This window comes from Drosophila subobscura, chromosome A (genome assembly GCF_008121235.1).
Source record: "Drosophila subobscura isolate 14011-0131.10 chromosome A, UCBerk_Dsub_1.0, whole genome shotgun sequence".
NCBI classification, from domain to species: domain Eukaryota; kingdom Metazoa; phylum Arthropoda; class Insecta; order Diptera; family Drosophilidae; genus Drosophila; species Drosophila subobscura.
The window spans coordinates 14162100-14185600 of record NC_048530.1 but is presented as its reverse complement, the minus strand read 5'-3'; the positions used below and the strand labels follow the sequence as shown (position 1 = coordinate 14185600).

The 23501-nt window shown below is 47.9% G+C and overlaps 2 protein-coding genes across 2 annotated transcripts; one reads left to right on the top strand and one right to left on the bottom strand.

Annotated features, from left to right (window-relative positions):
• Positions 1–58: 58 nt before the first annotated feature.
• LOC117894428 (UNC93-like protein) lies at positions 59–22613 on the bottom strand. The gene is made up of 6 exons (XM_034801533.1): positions 21420–22613; positions 6757–6902; positions 2349–2483; positions 1882–2287; positions 960–1813; positions 59–893 (listed from the first exon to the last, which is right to left on the bottom strand). Exons 2-6 carry the CDS (start codon positions 6802–6804, stop codon positions 723–725), a joined length of 1614 nt encoding a protein of 537 aa, XP_034657424.1. The 5' UTR covers positions 6805–6902; positions 21420–22613; the 3' UTR covers positions 59–722.
• Positions 8331–9377, top strand: LOC117895702 (bromodomain-containing protein 2-like). Its single transcript, XM_034803552.1, has 2 exons — positions 8331–8810; positions 8862–9377. The coding sequence occupies exons 1-2, from the start codon at positions 8331–8333 to the stop codon at positions 9375–9377; spliced, it is 996 nt and encodes a 331-aa protein (XP_034659443.1).
• Positions 22614–23501: the final 888 nt, after the last annotated feature.

Below are 23501 nucleotides of genomic sequence, written 5' to 3'. Positions count from 1 at the left end.
TGTGTGTGTGGGAGTGTGTGGGAGTTTTTTGCGGAATATCACGTTTTCCTTTATGTTCTCTCAGTGGCAAAACCAACAAAAAAAAAAAAAAAAAACAAATCATTACTCTCAATTTACAAAGGAAAAAGTGTTTTGTTTTTTAAGGGGTAGAGGCTATAGTTAAAATACGATTTAAAATAAAATAACAATTTTTTATAGGCATTTAGGGGCCCGCACGCACTCACGTGTGTAGTGTGTGGTGTGTGTGTGTGCGTGTGTGTGTGTACTAACACACATGCAAATGTATTCCGCAGTTTCTGCTTTCTTTCGCTCTTCGACAACTCCTGCCTATCGTTCTCCTCTCGCGCTCTCTCTCGAGGCTCTCTCCCTCTCCTTTCTCTCTCTTTTTATGTACAAATTAAAGTTATCCAAGCACACACACACATGCGGAGGGGGTTGGGTTTGGGGGTAGTGCATGCATAGCGAGGTGCATGTGTGTGCGTCTCGGGGTGGTCTTTGAGCTAAATGGTTTTCTCTGTGGAGGAGGGGCTGGTGTCGCGAGTGGTCGGGATTTGGGGATAATGCGTGACAATTGATGGGCGAGGGGGTAAGGGGGTAAGGGGGGTTCAATGCACTAAGTACGCCGTTGGCTATACAACGATTTCTTTTGTTTCGATCTTCAATCATCGACTATCGATACGATTGATCAAACAGTTAACAGTTATCGGCCCCGATGACTCCATTTACAGGCGCGTGACTACAATATCTTCTTCGAGATCATCCAACTCGTCGTCGGTCTCCTCGACGCCGTCGACGCCGGCCTCGGCTGCGGCAAGGGCGGCGGCAGCCGCGGCAGCGGCCTCCTTCTCCTTCTCGGCAGCCTCCAGCTTCTCCTGCTTCTTGACCTTGCGTTGCTGCAAGGGTGAAGAGAGAAAGGAAATGAGCAAATGATTGCCTACTTTCGGGCGGGCGGCACTCACCTTCTTCCTGTAGAGAATCTCGACGATGACGTAGCCAATGCAGCCCAGCGTGAGCACCGCCAGCAGAATGTACAGCTTCATGCGGGTGCACAGCGTGGTGGCATAGGCATAGGCAATCACAAAGCCAGCGGACTCCCACAGGCGGTAGTTGGAGAAGGCCGCCTCCTTGTTGCGGCGGAAGAGCAGCCCGTAGAGGCCGTTGATCTGGGTCTGCCAGACGGCATCGCCGACGCCCCACAGGCCGGACATGGCGTAAAAGATGATGGGATTGTCGGGATTGGGTCGCCAGAAGAGCTCCACCGTAATGAGAGTGAAGTGCACCACGGCTCCCAGGACAATGATGGGCGTGCGGCCAATGTACTTCATCACAGATCCGAACAGAATGGAGCACAGGGCGTTGACAACGCCGAAGCAGATCATCACGAAGCCGATCTTGTTGACGCCCAGGGCGCAGGCCACGTAGGCCTGGGTGAAGTCGGCACCAATGAAGGCCTGCTCCATGCCGATGAAGACGGTGATGGGGATGAGCAGCTGCAGGTTGGGCTTCTTCATCTGACGGAACGTGGCCGAGAGCAGTTGGAGGCCCGAGATCTCGGCGGCGGAGTTGGAGCCCTTACGCTTCTCTCCGTAGCGCTTGAGGGGATCGAGGAAGAAGGCAATGATGCAGACGGCGGCCACGATGCACGACAGATAGATCATCGAGATCTCGAAGATCTCATCCTCTGGCGGACGCTCCAGGTTGCCGTGTCCATTGGCGCCGGTGGTGCAGAAGTTGGCGCCGCAATACTGCAGATCCTCCTCGCTGATTGTTGAGTTGCTGCTGCTGCTGGATCCGTGGGCACCGCTGGAAAGAACTGTGCAGGGGGAGCGTGCGTTAGAGAGGCTCCTCGATTGGGTCTCTGTGTTGGGATGGGATGCTTACCCAAGCTGGAGATCAGATTGCCCCAAAGCTCGGCGGACTGCCAGGCCAGGAAGAAGAAGCCAAAGAACCGCACAATAATGGCATCGACCGCCTGTTCTGTGATCTTGGCATACACTTGTCCCACCTGCGTCAGGTAGGTCGCCTTGGACGCCCACATGGGCGCCGCACCCATGCCCACCAGTATGCCGGCGGGCACGAGGGTGTAGAAGCGCGGGAAGAGCTGGAAGGCAATGTAGGGCGCATAGCAGAGCATGCTGAAGACGAGTGTCCACTTGACGGTCAGCTTGCGGATGATCAGGGTGGGCAGGAAGATGCACGACACCACCAAGGCCGCATAGATCGCGCTCAGCGAGACAGTGCCCAGGCCATCCTTCGAGTTGATCGATGACTGCAGATTGGCTGTGCCCTAAAGGAAAGCAGACAGTCGGTCATGGTGTGCTGGTGCTGCTTGACAGAACTGAACTCACTTGAAACGCTGTAAACTGCACCATGAAGGCGATCGAGATGATCGAGATGTTCTTTAAGATGCGCCATTTCTCGGCCGGATTCAGCACAACTTTCTCTCGCAGCGAGGCGCTGTCGGGCTCGAAACCAGCTTTCGGCTAAAAATAAACAAACAAAAATCAGCATTTTGTGGATTGGATTTGTCGTCGGCTTGAGTTTGAGTCTCTGTTTCTGTTTCTGTTTCGGTTTCTGTTTCGGCAAGGAGTCAGGAGTAAGCTAAGGAGTGTGTGGAGAGAGTGTGGGCATGCTCCTACTTTCTTTCTTATCTGCTCGTTTGCCACCTTGCCATAACTTTCTTATTACGAGCAGCGGGCAGTCGATGCTTAACAGAACTACTTTTTGGCCATGCCACAAATTTCTTTTCATTCATATCGGATGTTAAAAAATATACATAAATATGTGCAGACTTACATCAATGAATACATACATCAACAACAACATTTACATGCATTTCTTAATTCCTTTATTTTGATGGAAATTTCTTGGCTATGGAAATTGTCTGCTGGCAGCCTCTTGCATAAATATTTCATGCGACAAATTGTATAATTTATGTCGCATTTTTTTATAGTATATTTTTGTATTTTTATAATGTATTTCTATAATGCTTTTGTTCATTGTATTTTTCTAGTTTGCATCTCGAAGAGTATCCACCAAACAAATCCAAAAACTCTCTTCGGGCGCTTTCATTTTCGCGTCTCCACTCTGCAGACTGACTGCACACCAATACATAAACAAATTCATACATACATATGTTCAGACATACACATTAATTAATTATTTATGTGTTGGCGCATTTTACGCTTTTAGTTTCTAAAAAAAATCAACAGATAAAACCAATTTGAAAAGCCCGCACGCGTTTTGCTCGCGTTTCGCGGGCACTTTTGCATGGCGCATGGCGCATGGCGCATGCGTGATGCGGCCTTTAAATGGCCATAAAAATGCTCCCCAGGCCCCACTCAGCACGCACACACACCAACACACACACACAATCCAAACTGATGCGAGAACTGGCCGAAAGGCAAAATGTGGCGATTTTGCATGCGCCGCACAGGGCCCAGAAGGTTACATCGATCGGCCAAGACAAAAGTGACTGAGGGGCAATGGGGGAAATGGGGGCATTGGGCTGGGGATGATCATAAAACCCGAGTGGGTGGTTGGGTGGGCGCTTGTTGTTGTGCAAGACGTAATCGATTGCAGCTTTGTTTCACTCAATTTGGTTTTATTTTTGGTTTTGTTTTGGTTATCGCAGTAGCACCTAAGATTCGTGGTAGCCACTGCGGGCTACGGCCTGTGGTGTCTGTGGTGTCTGGGTTGTCTGGTCTGTGGAGCTCGTTTTATTTGTATGCACATTTGAGGCCGTCTTTCGTCGGATTCGAGAAAAAAGTCCCCAAAAGCTTGTTAGCATCATAAAATTGCATTTAAATGTTGAAAAACAAAACAAAACAAAACGAATTACGCAGAAAAAGTGAAACAGCCAAAGGAGGGATGGGATGGAAGGAGGAAACCAAATAAAACGGATCCATTAAAATTAATAACGTTAAATACGTAATAATCGTCGCAAAAAAACGTCAGCAAATATCAACAATAATTAGGTATAATATGTGTACCTGGAGCACTCAGACATTCATATGTGTGAACATACATTTACACTTGTATTTTGCTCTGGTTCTGGTTGCACTTACTCATAAGCTGAGAATCGAAAGTACTGGGAATGGTGAGAGTTTACGCGCCACAGAATTGCTGCTGCACAAATGGCTTGTGGAAATGTATCTACGATAATTAATCATCCGAAATGATACGCACAAAATTTGAAATATTGTAAACTAGGACTTAAAGCGAATGAACCGTTGAATCAACTGCAACTAAATTGCAAAAATTTGGATCTACTTCAGCTCAGATAAGATATTAATGGTAGAGCGCAACAAAGAAAAGAGGAACAACAATTCATTAGCGATTCATTTCTTTAACGTTTATTCCCCCTTTTAGTCTGACCCGCCCCTGCCCCTGTTAATGGTCGTATTCCACGGCAGCGCAACAGAAGCGAATGTGAGTGTGTGAGCGAGAGAGAGAGGCACATATGCGCACGTGCATGCTGTGCTTTGCTGGCAGAGCAACGGTAGAATCATACTTTTGAAAGCACAAGTAAGTTCGCTGCTCCAAATCAAGTGCTGCTTGCTGGTGGACACATTTATTGCTGTCTCTCCTTTGGTCTTGCTGTTTTGGAAACCGTTATGCGGCAATGGTCCTTAGCATATCATGACCATGCATAAAGACCCACTGGGCAGACCGCTTTGTCTCTGTCTAGCCGTATGTGTATGTGTGTTGAGCGCAGCTTAAATCGCCAACAGCTGGTGCTGGCCGCAGCACAAGTGCACGCTGCGAAATAATAAGATGTATGATGGGGGATGGGGGAAAGGGTTCATAATGATATGCGAGAGTGGCGGCTGCGCCGTGGCGTCGGCAGTGGCGTCAACGGCTTGCGTCGCCTCTAGTTGGGACAAGCGCAAAACAAAAACTGCTGAAAACCAGTTACAACTGGCTGCCAAGTGAGCTGCGGCGGTTTTTACTGTGGGTGCTCTCTGTGTGTGTCTGTGTGAGTGCGCCTAGAGGCGGTCTATGCTCGGTGCTCGGCAGCATGTTGCCAGCGACCTACTGTGTGCGCGCGGCGACGGCAACATGTTGCGCACGCGCGCTTGGAGCACGAGATTTTGGTTTTATTTTTAAACGCTGCACGTTTCGTGTTTGTCTCTGGCCACTTTCCCTGCCGCTGCCGCTGCCGCTGCACCTACTTTGGCCTACCCCTGCCAATCTCCTCCTGCCTCTCCCAGCCAGTCTTTACATGTCTCTCGTTGTTGTTGTTTTTTTGTTTCTTTACATCAATTCGCTCTGTGCTGGACGTTCTCCGACACCGACACCGACACCGACAACGGCAAACCGCCGCAGTGGTTCTGTGTCTTGACCACAGCGAGCAAAACGGGTTTCTTGTGTTTTTTTAGAACCGATGGTTACTGGACTGTGCGAGTGCCAGTGGGGGTGGGGGTGGGGTTGGGTTGGGTCGCAGGGAGGTGCGTGGCCTGGTCTCGCAGATTATTGTAAATTGGCAATATTTTATTATGAAACCTTGTCAGTGGCTTAATTGTGCAATCGGTTTTTGTTGCAAATCGTTTTTGCTTCGAGCCGTTGATTGCCAAATATCGTAGGAATTAGTTGGCAGCACTCGCACGGATGAGTTGGCAGCACTGTACAGACACGAACACCACCAATACATGGGCACATATACGTGTGTGTGTGTGTGTGTGTGTGCGTATGTGAGAGCTTGTTAAGCTCTTTCTGCTGTCACATTTCTTTTTTTTTCTCTTTTTCTTTCTGCTTCTCGCGGTGGTTCGGTTTTGGGTTTTGGGTTTTCGGGTTTTTGGTTTTCGGTTTCTTGAGGTGAAATTTACTTCGCCTCATTTAAAGCCAAGGAGTGGCCAACTGTCCAACTGTTCAACTGGCCAACATGCCAATGATCATTAGCATCTCGAGCATCATTTCCATCTCCATCTCCAGCTCCATCTCCATGTGAGGCTTATTGGATACGTTACTCGTACTTCCTCCTCGTCTGGGCCATAATGAATAAGGTGACGCGTTTCATTATAAAACATGATTTCTTTGGCGAAGGCAAACAGAGTCATTAACACTGCCCAATCCAATACCAAACACAAGAGAAACACACAAAGGCAGACACTCGATAAGTGTAATCCGGCTCATACATCGAGAAATATATATGAGCATATGGACACACATATCTGTAGCACAGACCATAAGCCATATGCTACCCGATTATGCCTACTAAATACAACAGCAGAGCGATGGCATTGTCCATGCATGAATGAGCGACAAAAGAAAAAGAAGAAACAAATAAAACAGCCAAACAAAACCCATGTGAGAATGTGACAAACATTTTCAACTGGCAGCGCTTTATGGCCATTTCAATGGCTCTTAATTGCCGGCCCATGGACATTGCCAAGCCCAAGTGTTCTGTGCAAACTGAGGAGCTACCGAGACCGAGACCGAGACCGAGACCGAGACTCTCCTGGGGCTATTCAAAATGGGTCTAAGAAAATTCTAAAGACAACTTTAAGATGTATTTTCCCATAATGGATTTTGTGGTTAAGGAATATTTCGCATTTCAAAAAATAAAAGCCACATGTTCTGGTCATAAATAGCGGCAAGCTGCTTTAGCTTAAACTGTGTCATTTGGTTGGTGCTTTCTCTGGTAAAGTCTTTGATTCATTCGATGATTTCGAAACAGAACTCAGCAGCAAGTGTTTGGGTGTCTGGAAGAGGCAGTTGGAGTACTCCAACTGTTCTGGGTGTGAAGAGACTCACCTTGACGGGCTCATCGTTCTCGAAGCCACCGTTCGTGAAACCAGTCATCTTGCTGGATTTCTCTTGCTGTGCTCTCCGTTCTCCGTTCTCCGTTCCCCTTTTTTCGAGTGTGCTGGTTAATCAGTTAACCAAAGGAAAGACTCTGGCTGTAAGACAAAAGACAGAAGAATAAAAAATACATTAGCCAATTAGATGATTATAAACCCATTTGCAGATCGTGAATTAAGCGTTGCCACAGCTTCACAGAGGTAATAACAATACCAATAATAATAATAATAATAATGATAATAATAATACGAGCGAGCAACCACTGAAAGGTTTTCGTTAGCCAGGCCCAGTCCCAGTCCCAGGCACAGAGCCAGAGCCAGGCGCAGGCCATAATTGTTGGCCATAATTGTCGTAGACAAATGGAACTGGATGGGGACTGACCGAGCCGACTGACTGACACACTCGTACGAGTAGTATTTGGCAACCGAAATGAACATCTAACTATCTATCTATGTACCAGTTGTTTGCCTTGTCCGACCGAGACCGAGACTGAGACTGAGACTCAGAATTCGGAACTCATTCTTTCCCGAGCATGTCTGTGGGGGCGGCGGGAAGTCTTTTTTCTGGCTTTGTGTGTGTTTGCTTGCCTGGGATTATGTTCCCATCGGTTCCCATTGTCTAATTGCCAAACACTTAATAGCTTGGGGGATACCCAGAGTCCCTGCCACAGCCCCCTTCCCGCCCATCGTAGTTCAAGTTCATGTCCAATTAATTGAAAATTAGGCAGGCGGACGGACACCCGACCATTATCCGGGCCCATCAACTGAAGCGACCGAAGCAGACACACCGAAACCCAAGCCGCAACCTCGTGTCCCCAACAGCAAAACAATCAAATAAAGCAGCGAAAATTGGTTAAGCTCTGTTGTATGGCCAGATCGGCATCGGAGATTCTCGAAATGATTATACATATTAATAGTAGCGACTAAAAAAAACTGAAACAGAATTGAACATGCATAAATATGCTACAACATTTATGACTTATGGATGGACATATTATAATGTCCGATGTCTGGCCCCCATTAGCGGAGTTTCTTTTTACAAAACACAACGAAAATATTCATATTATTCATGTATGCATATCATCCAACCAGGAAGACTGAGAAAACGCTTTGGGAGATGCGCAAAACGGGGCACACATGGCCAGAAACTGGTGACTGTGACTGTGGCTCACAAAACAAGTCTTACAACACTGAAAGCAGTGCTGTAAATCGTTGTGGGCCAGGTGCCAACTGTCCGAATCGGAGAGCAATCCAAGTCGATTCCCTTTGGATTGTTTCGATTGTAAAGTAAAGCGCCTTTAAATTCATTTTCCTCTAATAAGAAACGATGGTAAGGCTAAGAATAATGTTTAAAGTGTGTGCCACTCCGTTCTAGAAGGTCTTTCGTCCCTTCAACGTACAAAGCATTCAGATTATTCAGATGATTCAGATGATTCAGATGGTACTTGCGTCCACCTACGGCTGGAGTCTTGTGTGCAGCCGTCGGTGACTCCAAAGCCCTCGAACTTCGGGCAATACACCAACAAGATGCATTTCTTCCACAAATATATTCTGATGGACTTGTACGAGAATGAATACGCTGTGCACTTTCGCGAGCCGGTGGACATGGCAGCGATTCAGGCACCGAACTACTACGCCATCGTGGCACAGCCCATGGACATGGGCACCATCATGCAGCGATTGCAGAATCACTTCTACCACCATGTGGGCGAGGCTGTGTCCGACTTCCTGCTGATGCTCCACAACTGCTTCCAGTACAATCTGCGCGGCACCATGGTCTACGAGCGTGGCTGCTTTTTGGAGAAGTTCTTCATGGAGCGATTGTACACCTTGCCCAAGGGGCCCGAGTATCCGCACGTTGAGGTGCCCAGGACTTTCAGAAAAACGCGCCTGGTCGCACCTCGCCCTTACACGACCACCCCACTGCGCCCTCCCGCTGCCACGGCTCGGCCCACACGCCGGGCCTCAACCCGGTCCCTACGCCCTCGGATCGCGACCACACAGCCGGTAAGAAAGTTATTCCTAACAATCGAACTCCCAATGACATTCTGCCCTTAGGAACAGCCGCAGCCTCAGCTCCAGCCTCAGCTCCAGCCTCAGCTCCAGCCTCAGCTCCAGCCTCAGCTCCAGCCTCAGCTCCAGCCTCAACCCGTACCGGGACGTGTACTGACTCGAGTGCGGCCCACGGTGGGCCCAAAGCCCAGCAATTTGGGCAAGTACTCCAATAAGTTGAACTGCTTCGAGATGGCTGTGCTGGAGGTTGCGGCCAAGAGGGACTTCGGCCAGGACTTCCTGGAGCCGGTGGACGCGCTCAAGCTGGGGGTGCCACAATATTACGTGACCATCGTGAAGCCCATGGACTTGCAGACCATAAAGAGACGACTTCGCAACAATTTCTATCACCATTTCGGCGAGGCGGTGTCCGACGTAATGCTGATCCTTCACAATTGCTTCAAAGTCAATCAGCCCGACGAGCCGGCCTACAAGAATGGCCAGCTACTGGAGGAGTTCTTCTGGCAAGAGCTGAAGCAGATGCCCGCCGGGCAAGAGGTGCAAACGCTGCGCAGCAAATGAATGTCAGCCCAGTTCTGCCGCCCAGTGAGTCTGTCTGCTCTATGAGTAGATCAGCCATAAATAAAATGTTTGTCGTAACCCTCAGCTGTGGAGTTGCTCAACGCTGCTTCCCAGCTCGAACTGCAGTTGAACGTGTGTGAGTTCGAGTGGCTGCTGCGCTTGCTCCTCAGCTGTGGGTGGCACTCACGGTTCGGGTGCTCGGTTCGGTTCTCAGGGACTAACTTATGGGCCATAGAGCATTGTGTCGGACTGCGGCGTAGTTTGCGCCGATCGCTGTCGTTTTGTGGGGTTTTAATAAACAATTCATAATCCGTAATGGCCCAACCGAAAGCATAAATCATTGAAGCAAAAACCTGGCCATACACGTTATTAATACACCCGTAACTCATGGGGAACCTGCTACCACAGCCGGAGCTGGGGTCTGAGACGAAGTCTGACGTCAGCCACTGGAACTTTCCCAGACCATGGCCAATCTCCTGCCCAGCCAGAACCGACATATGATATTGGAGCAGCACGTGCGAGCATTTGGGCATACTTCATTTCTTTGGATATATTTTGAGACTTTCGCTGATTGCAGATACGGCAGATACGAGTACGAGTACGAGTACGAGGCGGGCATCAAACCGAAAGTGCCGACAGAATGTTATATAAAGAGAGAACGAGAATACTCCACGAGCCGTGTGTGTGCGGCTATGAATATCTATATGGCGTGGATACTAGATATTGCCCATTGTCCGTCAGTGGAATTTGGAATTGTTCCCGCCCCGAAATTGGTCAGCAATTGGTAGTTTTCCTTCTACATTTGAGCCCAAAGAGTTTTATGGCTGCTGCGTGTGAGGGGACGTTTTGCTGTTGTTGCATAAAGGCAACACTCAACACTCAACACTCGCCACACACGCGCCAAACGTCATTAAGAATAAAATAAAGTACAACAAAAAACCAAAAAAGAAGCAATTTCAGCTTCAATTATTATTCTAGCGAAATATTCCCTCCAGCCGCTCGCCAAACACACTCGCACATATGTACATAAATATGTACATAAATGTGTACATATGTACAGCTGTACATACAATGCGTGGCAGCAACATCGTTGCTACATTCGCCTTTCTTTTTGCTAAAGTTCGTTGCGACATGAACGCTGCCCATGCAAGTGTGTACAATCGGACTGAGTCGGCATTATCTTCCCTGTGTATAGATCGGGCCTTAAGTGGCCTACAAATGGGCTGTCCGACTGTCCGACTGCCTGGCTGGCTGGCTTGTGCCAAAAGTTTTGTTTTCTGTTCAGCTCTTGTTATTATTATTTTGTTGTGGTTTTCGTGTTTTGTTTTGTTGTCTCGCTTGCCCGCTCTCGGGCCCTTCACCCAAGCTGCCTCCTTGGCTTTGCATTTGGCCAAAAGTGTACAAAAAAAAACCGGAAAAATAAAAACTATCTTCAATCATCATTTTGCGAATGCTCTTTCTTAGCGCGACAAAGAGCTCAAGTTTAAGGCATCGAAACCTTTGTGCATTTTCCTCAACATTCTCCATGGAATCCTCTTCATTTCCTGACTTGCCAGAACGAAATATTCCATTAAAAAAAAAACATTTCACTTGACTTTTGCGCGTAGAAGAGCAACCAGCAAATGTTGCATGAACTTGCAGAAGTTTTTCGCTGCTCTTTTTCGGTTTTTCGTTTTTTATTTGATTGTTGCATATTTTGGAATTGTTTCTTTTGTTTTTTGCGATTCGAGTGGATTTCGTTGTAGTTTCCTTTTTGCATTTTGACACTTAGTTTTGTTGTGTCTGGTGCTTGGCGTTGCTTTTGCTTTTCACGCTCTTAAACGAAGCTCCCCCCATTGGGCGGGAGTTTCCTTGTGCGGTTTGGTTTGTGCTTTGACAGGATGTGCATGGGCAAGGATCTCGCTCGCTCGTTACATTCAATCACTCACGCAGTATGGTGGAAGGACAAAAAAAGGACTCCCTCTGGGATGGACACGGAATCGATTTGAGTTAAACACAGAACTGGGAATGGGAACGACGGCGCGGGGCGGCGAATAAAAAAACACTTTGCTGGACGGGGGGCCAAGTGGCTGTCTCAGAGCCCAGTAGTACAATGCCAAGAAAATGCGACAACGTGCGAATTTTAAATGAAAAGCACTTTCTAGCTAATTGGAGTGATTAGTGGCAGGCGGCGCTGCCAGCGGCGGCAGAGAGCAGCTGCGTTCGCAGTCGCTGCCTGCCGTCTTTGTCGTGGTAATCGTGGTTGGCGGTCCAAGAGCTCCCCAAAGATATATGCGGGCAAGGTTATCGCCTGGCCGGGGCTACCTGTAAATAATCGGACAGAGATAGAGAGGGAGTGGCTGCTGCTGGCTCTTTTGTTTTCGGTTTGCCTTGGCCAATTCTGAGATAGATAGACGGATAGACAGAAGAGCCTCCTGATGTGGCTGATGGGGCCTGCTGCTGCGCTGGCAGCTGCCCAGCCGCTCCCTTTCGAATATTCTCGATTGCCGATGATCGATGATCGATGAGCGATTGTCGATTGCCCATTGTCGATTGCCGATTGCTGATCGCCGATTGCCGATTGCTGATGGGGCGTGTGTCTGCTGTCCACTCGCTCGGCGACTTCCACAGGAGCGGTTCAAGGCGTTGCATTTGCCCCAAGAACTTCGAACCTATCGCCAATATGTGCCCATGGAGACTTTGTGCATTTCAGACTCAATTTAAGACTTGTGACTGCCTCCCTGCACAGACAGGAGGCCTGGAGAACACTTGCTGCTGGATGCCATCTCGCTAGACCGCTCCTGGCTGGAGGCAATCGCCAGGCGGCGGGCGGGCTCTTCAGCGGCCAAGCGGCTGGCCGAGCGTGAAGAGTTGTGCGTTTCGTGTCTCGGCGATTAGATTAGCGAGGGCCAACAACATACACAATTGCTATTTATTGTCTGTGTATGGGCCCGACTATTGCCAGACCATAAATTCTAATTAATAACCGCGCACGGGCCGCACGGCAGTCCGTGGCAATCGAAGGCGAAGGGCAGCTGGCGGTGGCGGTGGAGGCGAAGGAGTGCTCCATGTGGCTCATCCTATCGATGATCGGCAGCGCGATCGCTGGTGCGGTGGGGCGGCGGTGCGGCGGTGGGGCAGTGAATCTTATCGCAGTTATTAGCGCGTGATTATGTGAACTGTGATTTTGGCGGAGCTACCGATCATAAATATTGGACAATGATTGGGCAGAGTTACGCGGAATCAGGGATTTTTCCCTTCCCGTTCTCGTTGCTTCTTTTATGGTTTCCAATTGCGGTACATTTTTGGGCTTGGGTTTGGTTTTTTCTCAGGAAATGCCTGCCAGAATGCTCAAATGTCGTTCTAGATAGCCCCTGGATGGGCATGGCACACACAAAAGCAAATATTCCAGTACGTAAGCGGCTATGACTAAAGCGAGCGGCCAGCCGCCAGCCGCCAGCCGCCACGAGTGGCCCATGGCTGTTGCTGCGATTTGTGGATAAGATGCATCAAAGAATTTGGCTATTGCCCGACCCACTCGAGACTCGAGTGACAGCCGCTAATGAAGAATGATGGCTGGAATTGCCTGTAGGACAGTCGCTCCAGTCACAGTCACAGTCACTGTCACAGTCGCAGTCCCAGTCACAGCTATGGCCACAGCAGTTGTGTCAATAATACGCTTTTGGCCGCGAGTTGAAGGGTGGTGCACTTGACTCGTCTGTGGGTTTATTCACACATCATCGGCAACAATAAAGCCGAACGACGATCGGGCATGCGTCTCTGCGTCTCTGCGTCTCCCTCTGGCTTAGGGGAAGATCAAGGGTTTCGCTTCCACCTGCCTGCCTCGAGTTGGCTCTCGGCTCTCGGCTGTCGGCTGTCGGCTCTCGACTCTCGGCTTAAAAGCTTTGCAGCCTCACAGCGGCACACTATTTGCTTGCTGGCTGACCCACTTTCAAAGAAGAAAACAAAACACAAACAGAAACACAAAGCCAAAGCCAAAGCCAAACCGAACCAATATAAATAGCAGAAAGAAACTATAAATTTTGATTGGCATTGGCCCTAAGAGATGGCAGGCACAGCTTGCCGCAGTGTTGGGCAATGGCTTTGATCGGGGATCTTAGGGATATTCCCATCCATTGATGAACACTTGGTCGCATTTTATGATGCACAAACGAGCAGCAATCGGGCCGATACATTGTAGGGCACGTTAATGGATCGCTTACAGCCAATTAATCTTCCATTCAATGTGCACTTAGCTCGTGGCCCTAGAGCCACAAGAGTCCAGCGGGGAGACGGGCACAAGTCAATGGCTGATTGATAGAGGACAGCTTATCATGCCCGGCCGTGGTTGAAGGCTAAGCCCTAAGCACAACTGATAAACGACGCAAAACGGGAAAAACTGAAACTGAAATTGAAACTCCAGCACATGAGTCATGGAAAAATATGCCACAAAGAGCTAGGACCGACGATAAGCCCAAAGCCCGAGCCCCCTCCGGTCTGCGGGCTGGACTGTTTCCAACGCAGATTGCCTGGAAAATAGCACCTGATGGGTCTGAGCTGTTGGCTATTCTGGGATCGACAGAGAGCGGCCCCCTCCATTATCATATTCAATATCATATCGGGCCAACAATTGATTAATTAAAAATTCTAGCGTCCAGCGGCACACCAGCAAACAAATATGAATACACGAACACACAGGCACAGGCACAGGCACACGAATTCCAATAATCAGGTTTTCCAAAAGCGATGCCACCCTCAGCCTCACGTATCACCATCACCATTACCCAGCCAAAAAGTGCACAAGCTCTCGCACTCGCACTCGCACTCGCGCTCTTATACACCCAAGCACTCACTCGTATACGCATACGCATACGCATACGCATACGCATACGGTGTGCGCGCATACTCGCATATGTACAGCATGACAATTTGTTGTTGCTGGTCACGTGAATGCCAACGTCTCTGGTCTGCGGATCTGGAGTGGAATGGGCAAAGGCTGACTTGGCATCGACTCTACGGATCGGTGTCCTCAACTGGTTTTTTGTGTCTTGTCTCCACACACACACACACACACACACACATAAATATCTGCATATGTGCCACACATGTGTGTGTGTGTGTGTGTGAATTTATTTCGTTGTTTGCCTATTTATAGCCAATATTTTTAGCTGCTGATTTCATTTCATTATGGAGTAGTATCAGATACCTGGCTCTCGGCCACTTCAAGTGTTGCCTTTGCCTTTGCCTTTGGCTTTGCCTGTGTGTGTTTTCCCCTCCGCTTCGTATATTTTAATTAAAGTAACAACACAAAATGGCTTGAGTGAATGAGGCTGCCAGCGAGCAATTGTCTAAGGGATTAGATTGGGCGGCGGGCAGAGTGAAATGTCAGAAGTTTCCATCAAGCAAAGTCACAAAAGTGCGAGGAACAGTCCTGGAACAGTGTCTCAAATGCCTCGCTGGCTCGCTGACTGCATTCCAAAATATGAACATTTCAATGAAAATGCTCGAACTCGCTTTCGCTCACTCGAACTTCTCTCTTCTCGCCTGGTTGCCCCGACGAGTTGATTGAACCTCTGGGCAGAGCGATTGTGCGAGACAATTACTCAATAATAATAATAAAACTCTCGCACTACTAGGCCAAATGCACTCTCTCTCTCGCTCTCTCTCTCTCTCTCTCTGTATATTGCTATCTACATCGACATCTACATCTACATATGTGTGTGATATAATTACAATCTTGTTTTGTTCAACTAACAGACAAACTTTTAATTGTTTCCCCACCCAAATTCGAATGTCAACGAGATCAGTCGAACAGAAGCAAAGCCGCAACAAAGCAAAGCAAAAAACCAACAAAAAGCGGCAAAAAGCCAAAATTGATTTTGAGATTTGATAACAAGGCCCTAATAACAGTTAATCTCCAACGAAAGGACGGCAGGCCGGCCGGCCGGATGGATGGGGCAAAGGCAGAGCTCGGATCGGAGCCATTTGCATTGTGTTTTGCAAATTGAAAATGGGAAAAACGCCAGACAAAAAGGTACTCCCAGGCGGAATGGAATCACAGCAAAATTAACACGCAACCGTGCACACAATAATCGTATTAATAACAATGATTTCCCTCATCCCGGGCACACACATGTACATGAATTATATGTATATATATTTGTATATAAATATATGTATGCACATATGCATGGGCATTATTTTGTGTTCTGAAACGATTTGAAGCAACGCTCAGACGCAGTGCGGCATTCAGCGATTTCCGTTGGGCGAGTTCGCGTGATTTGTTTGGCCATAAAATATATAATATTGGTACGGCACCCCCAGAGCCGTATAGCCAGGCCGTAATCGTCACAGCCCCCGTCATATATTCGCTTCTATTTATGTACTTTAGTCGTATATTGAGCCGTGGTACGATACGTGCAAATCACAGCCTAATCAAATTTAAATTGATTGATTTCGCTGCTGCTGTAAAGATTGCCAGCGATCGATTCGATCGTTATCGCTTCTTGTCGCCAAACCCATTGATAAATACACTCGTAAAGGTTCGTTATACAATGTCCGGGGGCAATAAAAGCCAGCACGGAAATTGCCCTCTTTCAGGGATTGAAGGGATTCGGGCAGACTTATTTATCAGCAGCACCGATTAGATGATAGAACAAATTACTTTCAGCTTTAAGCATCGAAAGTAGCAACAGGAATCGGTGTGATAAATGCTTTGTCTGTGTACTCTGTGGCAGTGGAGACCGCAGATCGATCGTTATGGAGATCCTTGTCGAATCCAGATCTCTTTCACTCCATATCGAGTGCAGCGCACTGCATTCCTCCACGTGCTCCATTTGCACTCTGATGTGTGCCGAGTGCTGGCCAACTGCTTCCCACAGCACTCGAACTCGAACACAAACTCAGATTCAGACGCGTACTCGCACTCGTGTCTAAGCAGCACAGCAGAGCAAAAACTAAACATGGCCAAGACCGAGACCTTCGTCTACGATTAGAATGCAATTAGTGGCGGCAGCGGCAGCAGCGGCAGCGAAATAAACTCCACAAAAAAGTTCTAACAAAACATTGCATTGAGCTTCACTTTTGTATCAATTCTCATTTTTTTCGTATTTGTTTTGCCTGGTCGCAGCATTGGTTTCGTTTTGATTTGATTTGATTTGCTTTGAGTTCTCGCCTCCATTTGCGCTGTGTTTTTCTCTCCATTTTGTATCTGTCATAATAACTTCCGCTTCAGCGTCAACTATAAATTTCTGTGTTTTTCATTTTCATTTGTGTGTCCCCCATTTGGTTCGCCCCTCATTCTATTTGCGTTTGTTTCTTTATGCGCGTAAGACGAGCTCGCAGCTGGAGGCAGATGTGATATGATGTACATAAATATGTATGTACATGGCATAATTCTTTACTTAACCCACATTGTGCGTGCTCGTATAAACGGAACCTATTTCGGGCCAGAATGCTCGTTAGCGTGAAAAGATTATGGCCCCCTGCATGTGATCTTTGGCAGCGAATTCTTTTGCGCCTCAAAGTGCTCTGTCACCTGTCCGGGATACACCAGAACGAGTGGGAGTAGAGGTTGGTGTGGTGTGGGGGGTACACGAGTACACGTTGGACTCCCCTCCCCTCACTCGTTAGCCAAATAAATCAAGAATCTGCTGTCGTTTGTTAAGTGTTTGCCCCCAGCCTCTGGCTCCGGCTCTGGCTCCGGCTGTGGCTCCGGCTGTGGCTCAGCCTTAGCCCCAATTGTTTGGCTTGTGGCCGTTCTGCGACGCAGAATTTGGGTGGGAAAGACCCAACAGAATGCCCGGATCGGATCTCGATTATACGAGCATGTCTGTGCGAAATAATGGGCCACAATGAGCGTGTTATATAAGCGCATAAGAACAACATCAAAGTTCAATGTTTGCCATTGAAAGCGGAACGCCTGCGAGGCAGTCTCCTGGTAGTCATTCACTATCATATCACTCTCTACGTATGATATTATGAAATACAAATACCAAATCTTATCTGCGAGAGCTGGAAGCGGCCATTCATCGGTGGGCATCGGGCACCGTGGATCGCGGATCGGGGATCGCGGATCGCGGATCGGGCACGAGCTTTTGGATGCTTCTCGAGCAGCTCATCAGCAACGTGGCCACTGACTAAGTAGCTGCTCGTCATACACTCGTATGTATGTATGTATGTATGTATGTATGTATGTATGTATGTATTTATGTATGTATGTATGTACATAGCTGGTGCGAGGGCCGGGACTGCTGCTGCTTCTTATCGGCCTGGCCGGTTGCTGGTAATTATTTGGCTATAAATAACAATAAAAACCTGATCATAAACCTCGCGCCTTATCACGATAATGATCGTTCGTTGGACGGTTAGCTACTGCTGCCCCTGCCCCTGCCCCTGCCACACACAGCTACTGCTGCCGCTGCCACTGCCACTGCCACACAAAGCTACTGGCACAGCTACTGCCATTTGGACTGTGTTCCGCAATTGGGTGAAAGCCCCCCGTGTGTATGTAGGTCTGTGCATCCATTCATATGTATATCGAACAGATCAGACTCGCTGGAGCCTGTGCCCCGCTGTTCGTGGAAAGTTTTCATGGCTTTTATGGCCCGCACCGTCAGTTTTGCTGTCATCGTGGAAGTTTTTCCCGTGACTCGCACTTTTGTTCGATTCTAAAGGTTGCAATCCAAAGGGTTTTCATGTTAATTTTTCATTCACAAAAGAAGTCTCGTTGGTGGCAACAAAGGAAAACGAAAAATTAATGTATGAATGTTTGAACGAATGTTTGGGAGTTTTGGTGCTGGGGCTTATCGTGTGCAATGCTCCAATCAGCTGGGATGCTGTGGCTACAGTGGATCACAGCTACGATGGCCTGAAGGATTGCCTAGAAACATCTTCACAGCTCTTCTTTCCACTCGCAGTGTGTTCTGCTCCTCTCGGTATCTTCAACTTTGGGCCAATTGTTGTCTATAAGCTTATCAGCTGGCACAGGTTTCTGGCGCTTGCTCGACTTGTTCCTTCGGCCAAACTGACATGCAAAGCGGGAGCTGGCTAATTACAAATATCTAGGTATATGTTCAGATTTGCTCAACATCATCATCATTGTCATTGTCATCATTGTCTTCGTGACAGCGTGTCGTCTTGACGAGCTGCACCCAAAAGTTGGTAGCTCTAATGAAGTGATAACATTCGACGTACAATGTATGGATGTATGGATGGGGGGGACTGCCTCTCAGCGGCCGCTCCAGTTTGGCCTGACGCTGACTGCTGACTACTGGCTGATTTCTGATGTTAATTTCAAGTTTATATAAATTATTTGCAGAGTGTGTTAACAAGAGTTGGTCAAATATTTACACAGCTATTTGGCACTGTCCGTGGCAAGAAGGCTGCGGCTGCTGCTGCGGCTGCGGCTGTGGCTGGGTACAAGCAGCCACACACGGCGTATGAGTAATAGAGTCAACCTGCCAACCCGATCATCATAACAATCATCAGAAGCAGAGCAGAAGAGCACGGCACGGGCAGGCACATGGCAGAACAGCCGCAAAATTGTTGTGCAAACGATTCCAGCACGATATCAAAAACAGCAGCAGCAGAAGCAGCACCAGAAGCAGAAGCAAGAGCAAAAGTCAGGCAGACAGACAGCACAGGCAGAGAGACAGACACACAGCCAGACAGCCAGACAGAGAGACAGACAGCGAAATTTGTTTTTGTAGATGCAACAAGCAGCGTCAACAGCCTCGAGCACTTGTCGAAAGGAGTTGGCAGTCTTGAAGGCAGTCTCGAAAACAAAAATATAAAAGCAAAATGCAAATAAAAACGACATATAAAAATACAAATAAGTGAGCGAGGCAAAGCAGAGCCAACAATAATTAAAACAATAATGTTTTGTTTAATAGCCCAGCAAGAAAGGGCGAAAGTTTGCGTCTGAAAAGGCGCGCCCATCAATAAGAAGAAAACTTTTATCCCAGTCTCAAATGAAAATGCATTGCGTGAGTCACAAGCTGCGTGTGTCTATGTTTTATATATCCAAAATGTATATCTATATCTGTCTGAGTTGAGCAGAAAGGCAGAGCTACTGGCTGCACTTTTACGAGCAGATAAATAGCTTTCATTGAACCATCAAATCTGCCTTGTGGCTGTGTTCCGGCTGGGAACAATAAAATGTTGCGAATTGCTTAAATAATTCTCAAAAAGTTCCAAACTCAATTACAAATATTGAATGCATTTTATTCAATTATTGCTAAATGGCATTTGCTGAAAACAAAGCAAAGACTCAAATGAATTACGAATATTTAGTTGCATAATTGCTTTGATTGAAGTGAAATTAGCCAGCGAATTAGAATCAGCAGCGAACTGTTGAAATGATTGCCAGAATATCTTTGGCCGCCGCTTAATTAGTGTATTTGTTTAATCATTCTCGCTAAACTGTGCCTCTAAATGTTGCATAAGAGCCCATAAAGAGTCGCTGCCCGTTCACAACTTTTTTTTTGGCGGTGAGTTGCAATCAATTGTTGATAATTGCATTCAAATAGGGCTTAGGAAGCCGCCCCACTTCTGAGCAAGTGTTTGAGTTGCAAAAGCCTGCGGATGTATCTGTATCTGGTAGCTGGTATCTGTGTGTGTGTGTGTGTGTGTGTGTGTATGTTTGGCGATTTTTGCGGAAGTGCATTGATTTTCCACTCAAGTGGGCACTTGACTAGCCAGCCGCTGCCTTCGCCTTCGCCTTCGCCACTGCCTGTGCCTGTGCCTATGTCTGTCGTTGTGAATTGATTTTCTCACCTCTATTGACTTAGCTTTTTTTTCTACTTTTTTCGCTTTGCGCTGCGCTCGAAAAATGTTAATTAGTTTGTTTTTTTTTCACCCCAACCACTTTTAATTAGAACTAAGTATTAGTATTTCTGTTTGTCTGTTTGTCTGTTTGTCGTAGTTTGCGCTCGCTGTTCGCTTTTTTCCTAGGTGATTTGTTATCGTAACAACATTTATGCAAATTGCCATTGGAAGTCGGCAATTTGAGTGCGGATTTCCGCCTGGAACGCATCTTCATGGGACTTAAGCTCGAACTGGGTCCCGCTGGACCGCCAAGTGAAAGTTTTCTATGCTGATCCGCTGTGGATCGCTGGCCCCTCTGAGGGGATGTCGATGTCGATGTCGATGTGGATGTGGATGTGAGCTGCCTGCTTTATAAGTCTCTCTGGGCCATTGAAAAGCTGCGCATGTTCGACGAGCGCTTAAATAACCCAAACCCATGCAGTGCGCATGCCAAAATCATGAACGTATCCAGCAGACAGATCCGATACGATCCGAGGCGTCACATGACCATTTTCGGCCGCACATCGCATGGTGGTAGCTGTGGATGTCGTTCTATCAGGCCTCTAGGTAGCTGACACCCAAAGGGAGTCCTCCCCTGATCGTCAGCTAGTGCCGTGCATTCTGGGAGGAGTAACCGCAACTCGGAATTTATGAGAGTCGCCCAACGACTTGAAAGAGTTTTCCTTTGTTTGGACTCGCTTCGTGTTGTTTGTTTGCGGGTGCTTGCTGGGGCCTCGCACGAGCCGCAAAAGCTTATGCAATGTGTTTGTTTGTTGCTAGCAATTGGCTGGCTGGGATACCTGTCCCTTCTGGCAGTCCAACACAAAATATAGACTAAACACACACGTGCATGGATATTTGTTGATGCATTTTCCATGGTTTGCTTTTTGGCAGTTTTGTTTTGTTTATCGGAAACTAATGGAAACGGCACAACTCAGACAGAGCCTGCTGCGGCTGCAGCTTATTGGACGGACTGGACGGGACTGGACTGCTTTTGGTGTAATTGCATTTCGTGACTCATCTCTGTGGCAGCTGTTGCAAAACTGTTCCACGGGTAGACGAAAGTTTAGCTCTAATTTAGTGTTAAGCGTAGAACTAAACCCCATTGCTTGATATGTTGCAAAACAAAAGTTAAAAGAAATTGAACGTTGGCCAGCGCATTCTACACTCACCGCTGGAGTCCTTTCGGGCTACGCGAGTGCTTATACTTGAGTAAATTTCACAAGAAACGCATACAAATAGCATAGTAACACTTACCGTTGTATGTCTTGCGAAAACGTGATCGCAGCTCTTATACGAGTGTGCGCGACAGAGACCGTACGTGTGTGTGTGTGTGTGTGCGTGTGTGTGGAAAAGCCCAAAACAGGATGCGCCGCTTTGCCGCTGTACGAACCGAATCCACTTCCGTCTTTTAATGCGCCTTCGTCTGTATGCGTATGCGTATGCGTATGCGTACACACTTGCGGGAGTGTGTGTGAGCGCGTTTTTATTTGGTTTTTTTGTTGATTTTGTTTGCGAATTATGATATTAAATTGCTGCTCTTTGCAATTAAATGTTATGTAATTGGATATTGTTGTTTAAGGCTTGCTGCGCTGGCCGTTTCGGAGCTGTGTGTGGTGGCCGCGTCGAAAAATAATTGTTCTGAATGGTCAGCAGGAAGCGGGGCTCAGTTCTCGGCGGGGGCGAGTAGCTTACATCTCCGTTCAAGTTGTTCAACAGAAAAAAAAATAATGCAGTTTGCTCGGCTACTTGGCAAAGAAAAAAATGTCAGCAGGATTATCGGTCGGCAGGATCCGGGAAATGTTTCACAAGCTTCACAAGTCTTTCCTTCTGAAGCGCTGTAAGAGCTTTCCGCTTCAGAATATATTTTTTTTGGCTTTGTTCCAAGCTGATTTTTGATTTTTGATTGGAATTTGGTTGTTAACAAAAACACGACCAACTCGAAAACGCACAAAAACGGTATTAAAAGCCGAGACTAAATTTAACTTTGCAAGTAATTTACGGCGCGACTTGGAGCGCGAGCGGAGCGCCACACGAACCCGATCTCGGGTCCGAATCCGAGTCCGAATCTAAAGCGAACCGCGGCGAACACACGGCGCGAGCACGAAGCCGGAGCGCGAGAGACCAGAGGAGCTGGCTGGCTGAGCAGGTAGCTGGAGGTGGAGGTGGAGCTGGAGGTGACAGAGAGAGAGCGTCGCTGTCGGCGGAGTTCACTTCACTTTTGCACTTGTTTCTGCTGCCTGCTGCTGATGCCGACGATGCGGGGGATCGCTGCTGCTGTTGGCAGATGCGGCCAGATAACTCTCTGACACTGGGCCCAAAACAGCTGCTCGTTATCGATGCTAGCGGTTAGCGGTTGGCGGTTGGCTGCTGGCTAATCGTGGTTTGTGGCTCTTTTGACGCTGATCGCTGGATCTGCTGCTGGCGTTGTTGGCGTTCGGCTGGGGAATGATGTTGGCTTAAAGCCCACCGCTACGTAATATACGCTCAGATCCTGTTTGCATGCCGTCGGCGTCGTCGCTGGCGTTGACGCTGGCGTTGACGCTGACGTTGGCTTCAGCGCTGCCGCTGCCGCTGCCGCTACCGCTGGCAGCCAAAGAGCGTTGGCGCTGGCGCTGGAAAGAGAGCGGTGCACCGATCACGAGCTTTTTCGGTTTCTTTTTCGTTGCTGTTGCTGTTGCGGTTGTCGATTCGATTTTGTTCGATTTCGGCTTTATCTTCTGCTCAGCTTCGAACTTCAAGCCGCCAGCATGCGTGTGTGTGCGTGTGGGTGTTCCTCGACAGCGCAGCATCGCACGGTGGATAAAAAAAGTTGGAGTCTCAGCAAAGGGAAGAAAAGCTTGCATAATAAATGTTTTCTTTCTTTTCTGCAACTTATTCTTTTAATTTCGTGTCGTCAATTTAGGGTTCGCCTTCTCTAAGGGGGTTCTTAAAAAATATTTTATAGTTATCTAATGGCAATGCAGGATTAAGTTTTTGTGGCAAACAAACTTTAGCCACATTAAACAAAAAATATTTGCGGAAAAGTTAACTGCACAGTTTGGGTACATACCCAAAAAAAGGAGTAACCTGTTTTGATCCACTGTACCCAAAAGTCAACAGCGCAGCATCGCTGCCTGCCTCGCGGTTCGACTGGGCGTCGAACATGTTCGATACTAGCCGCGCGCGTTGACACTCTGTGGGATTCCCAGACCCAACCAATCGCTTCAAGCGGCGCTTTTCAACTTTCATTAGAAATTATTGAATTCCGACGCGACGCCACGCCTCCTTCAGCAGGCTTTAGGTGTGTGCGTGTGTGTGTGTGTGGATTGAAATTGGGTTTAGAAGCAGCGACGAGAC

What these genes read in the sequence shown, in the direction of transcription:
- LOC117894428 (XM_034801533.1), bottom strand. Translation starts at nt 6,804, where the DNA reads ATGACTGGTTTCACGAACGGTGGCTTCGAGAACGATGAGCCCGTCAAG. An exon ending in AGAACGATGAGCCCGTCAAG is followed by an intron (nt 2,484 to 6,756) that starts GTGAGTCTCTTC and finishes GTTTATTTTTAG; the next exon opens with CCGAAAGCTGGTTTCGAGCC. An exon ending in CAATCTGATCTCCAGCTTGG is followed by an intron (nt 1,814 to 1,881) that starts GTAAGCATCCCA and finishes CCCCCTGCACAG; the next exon opens with TTCTTTCCAGCGGTGCCCAC.
- LOC117895702 (XM_034803552.1), top strand. Translation starts at nt 8,331, where the DNA reads ATGCATTTCTTCCACAAATATATTCTGATGGACTTGTACGAGAATGAA. An exon ending in GGATCGCGACCACACAGCCG is followed by an intron (nt 8,811 to 8,861) that starts GTAAGAAAGTTA and finishes TTCTGCCCTTAG; the next exon opens with GAACAGCCGCAGCCTCAGCT.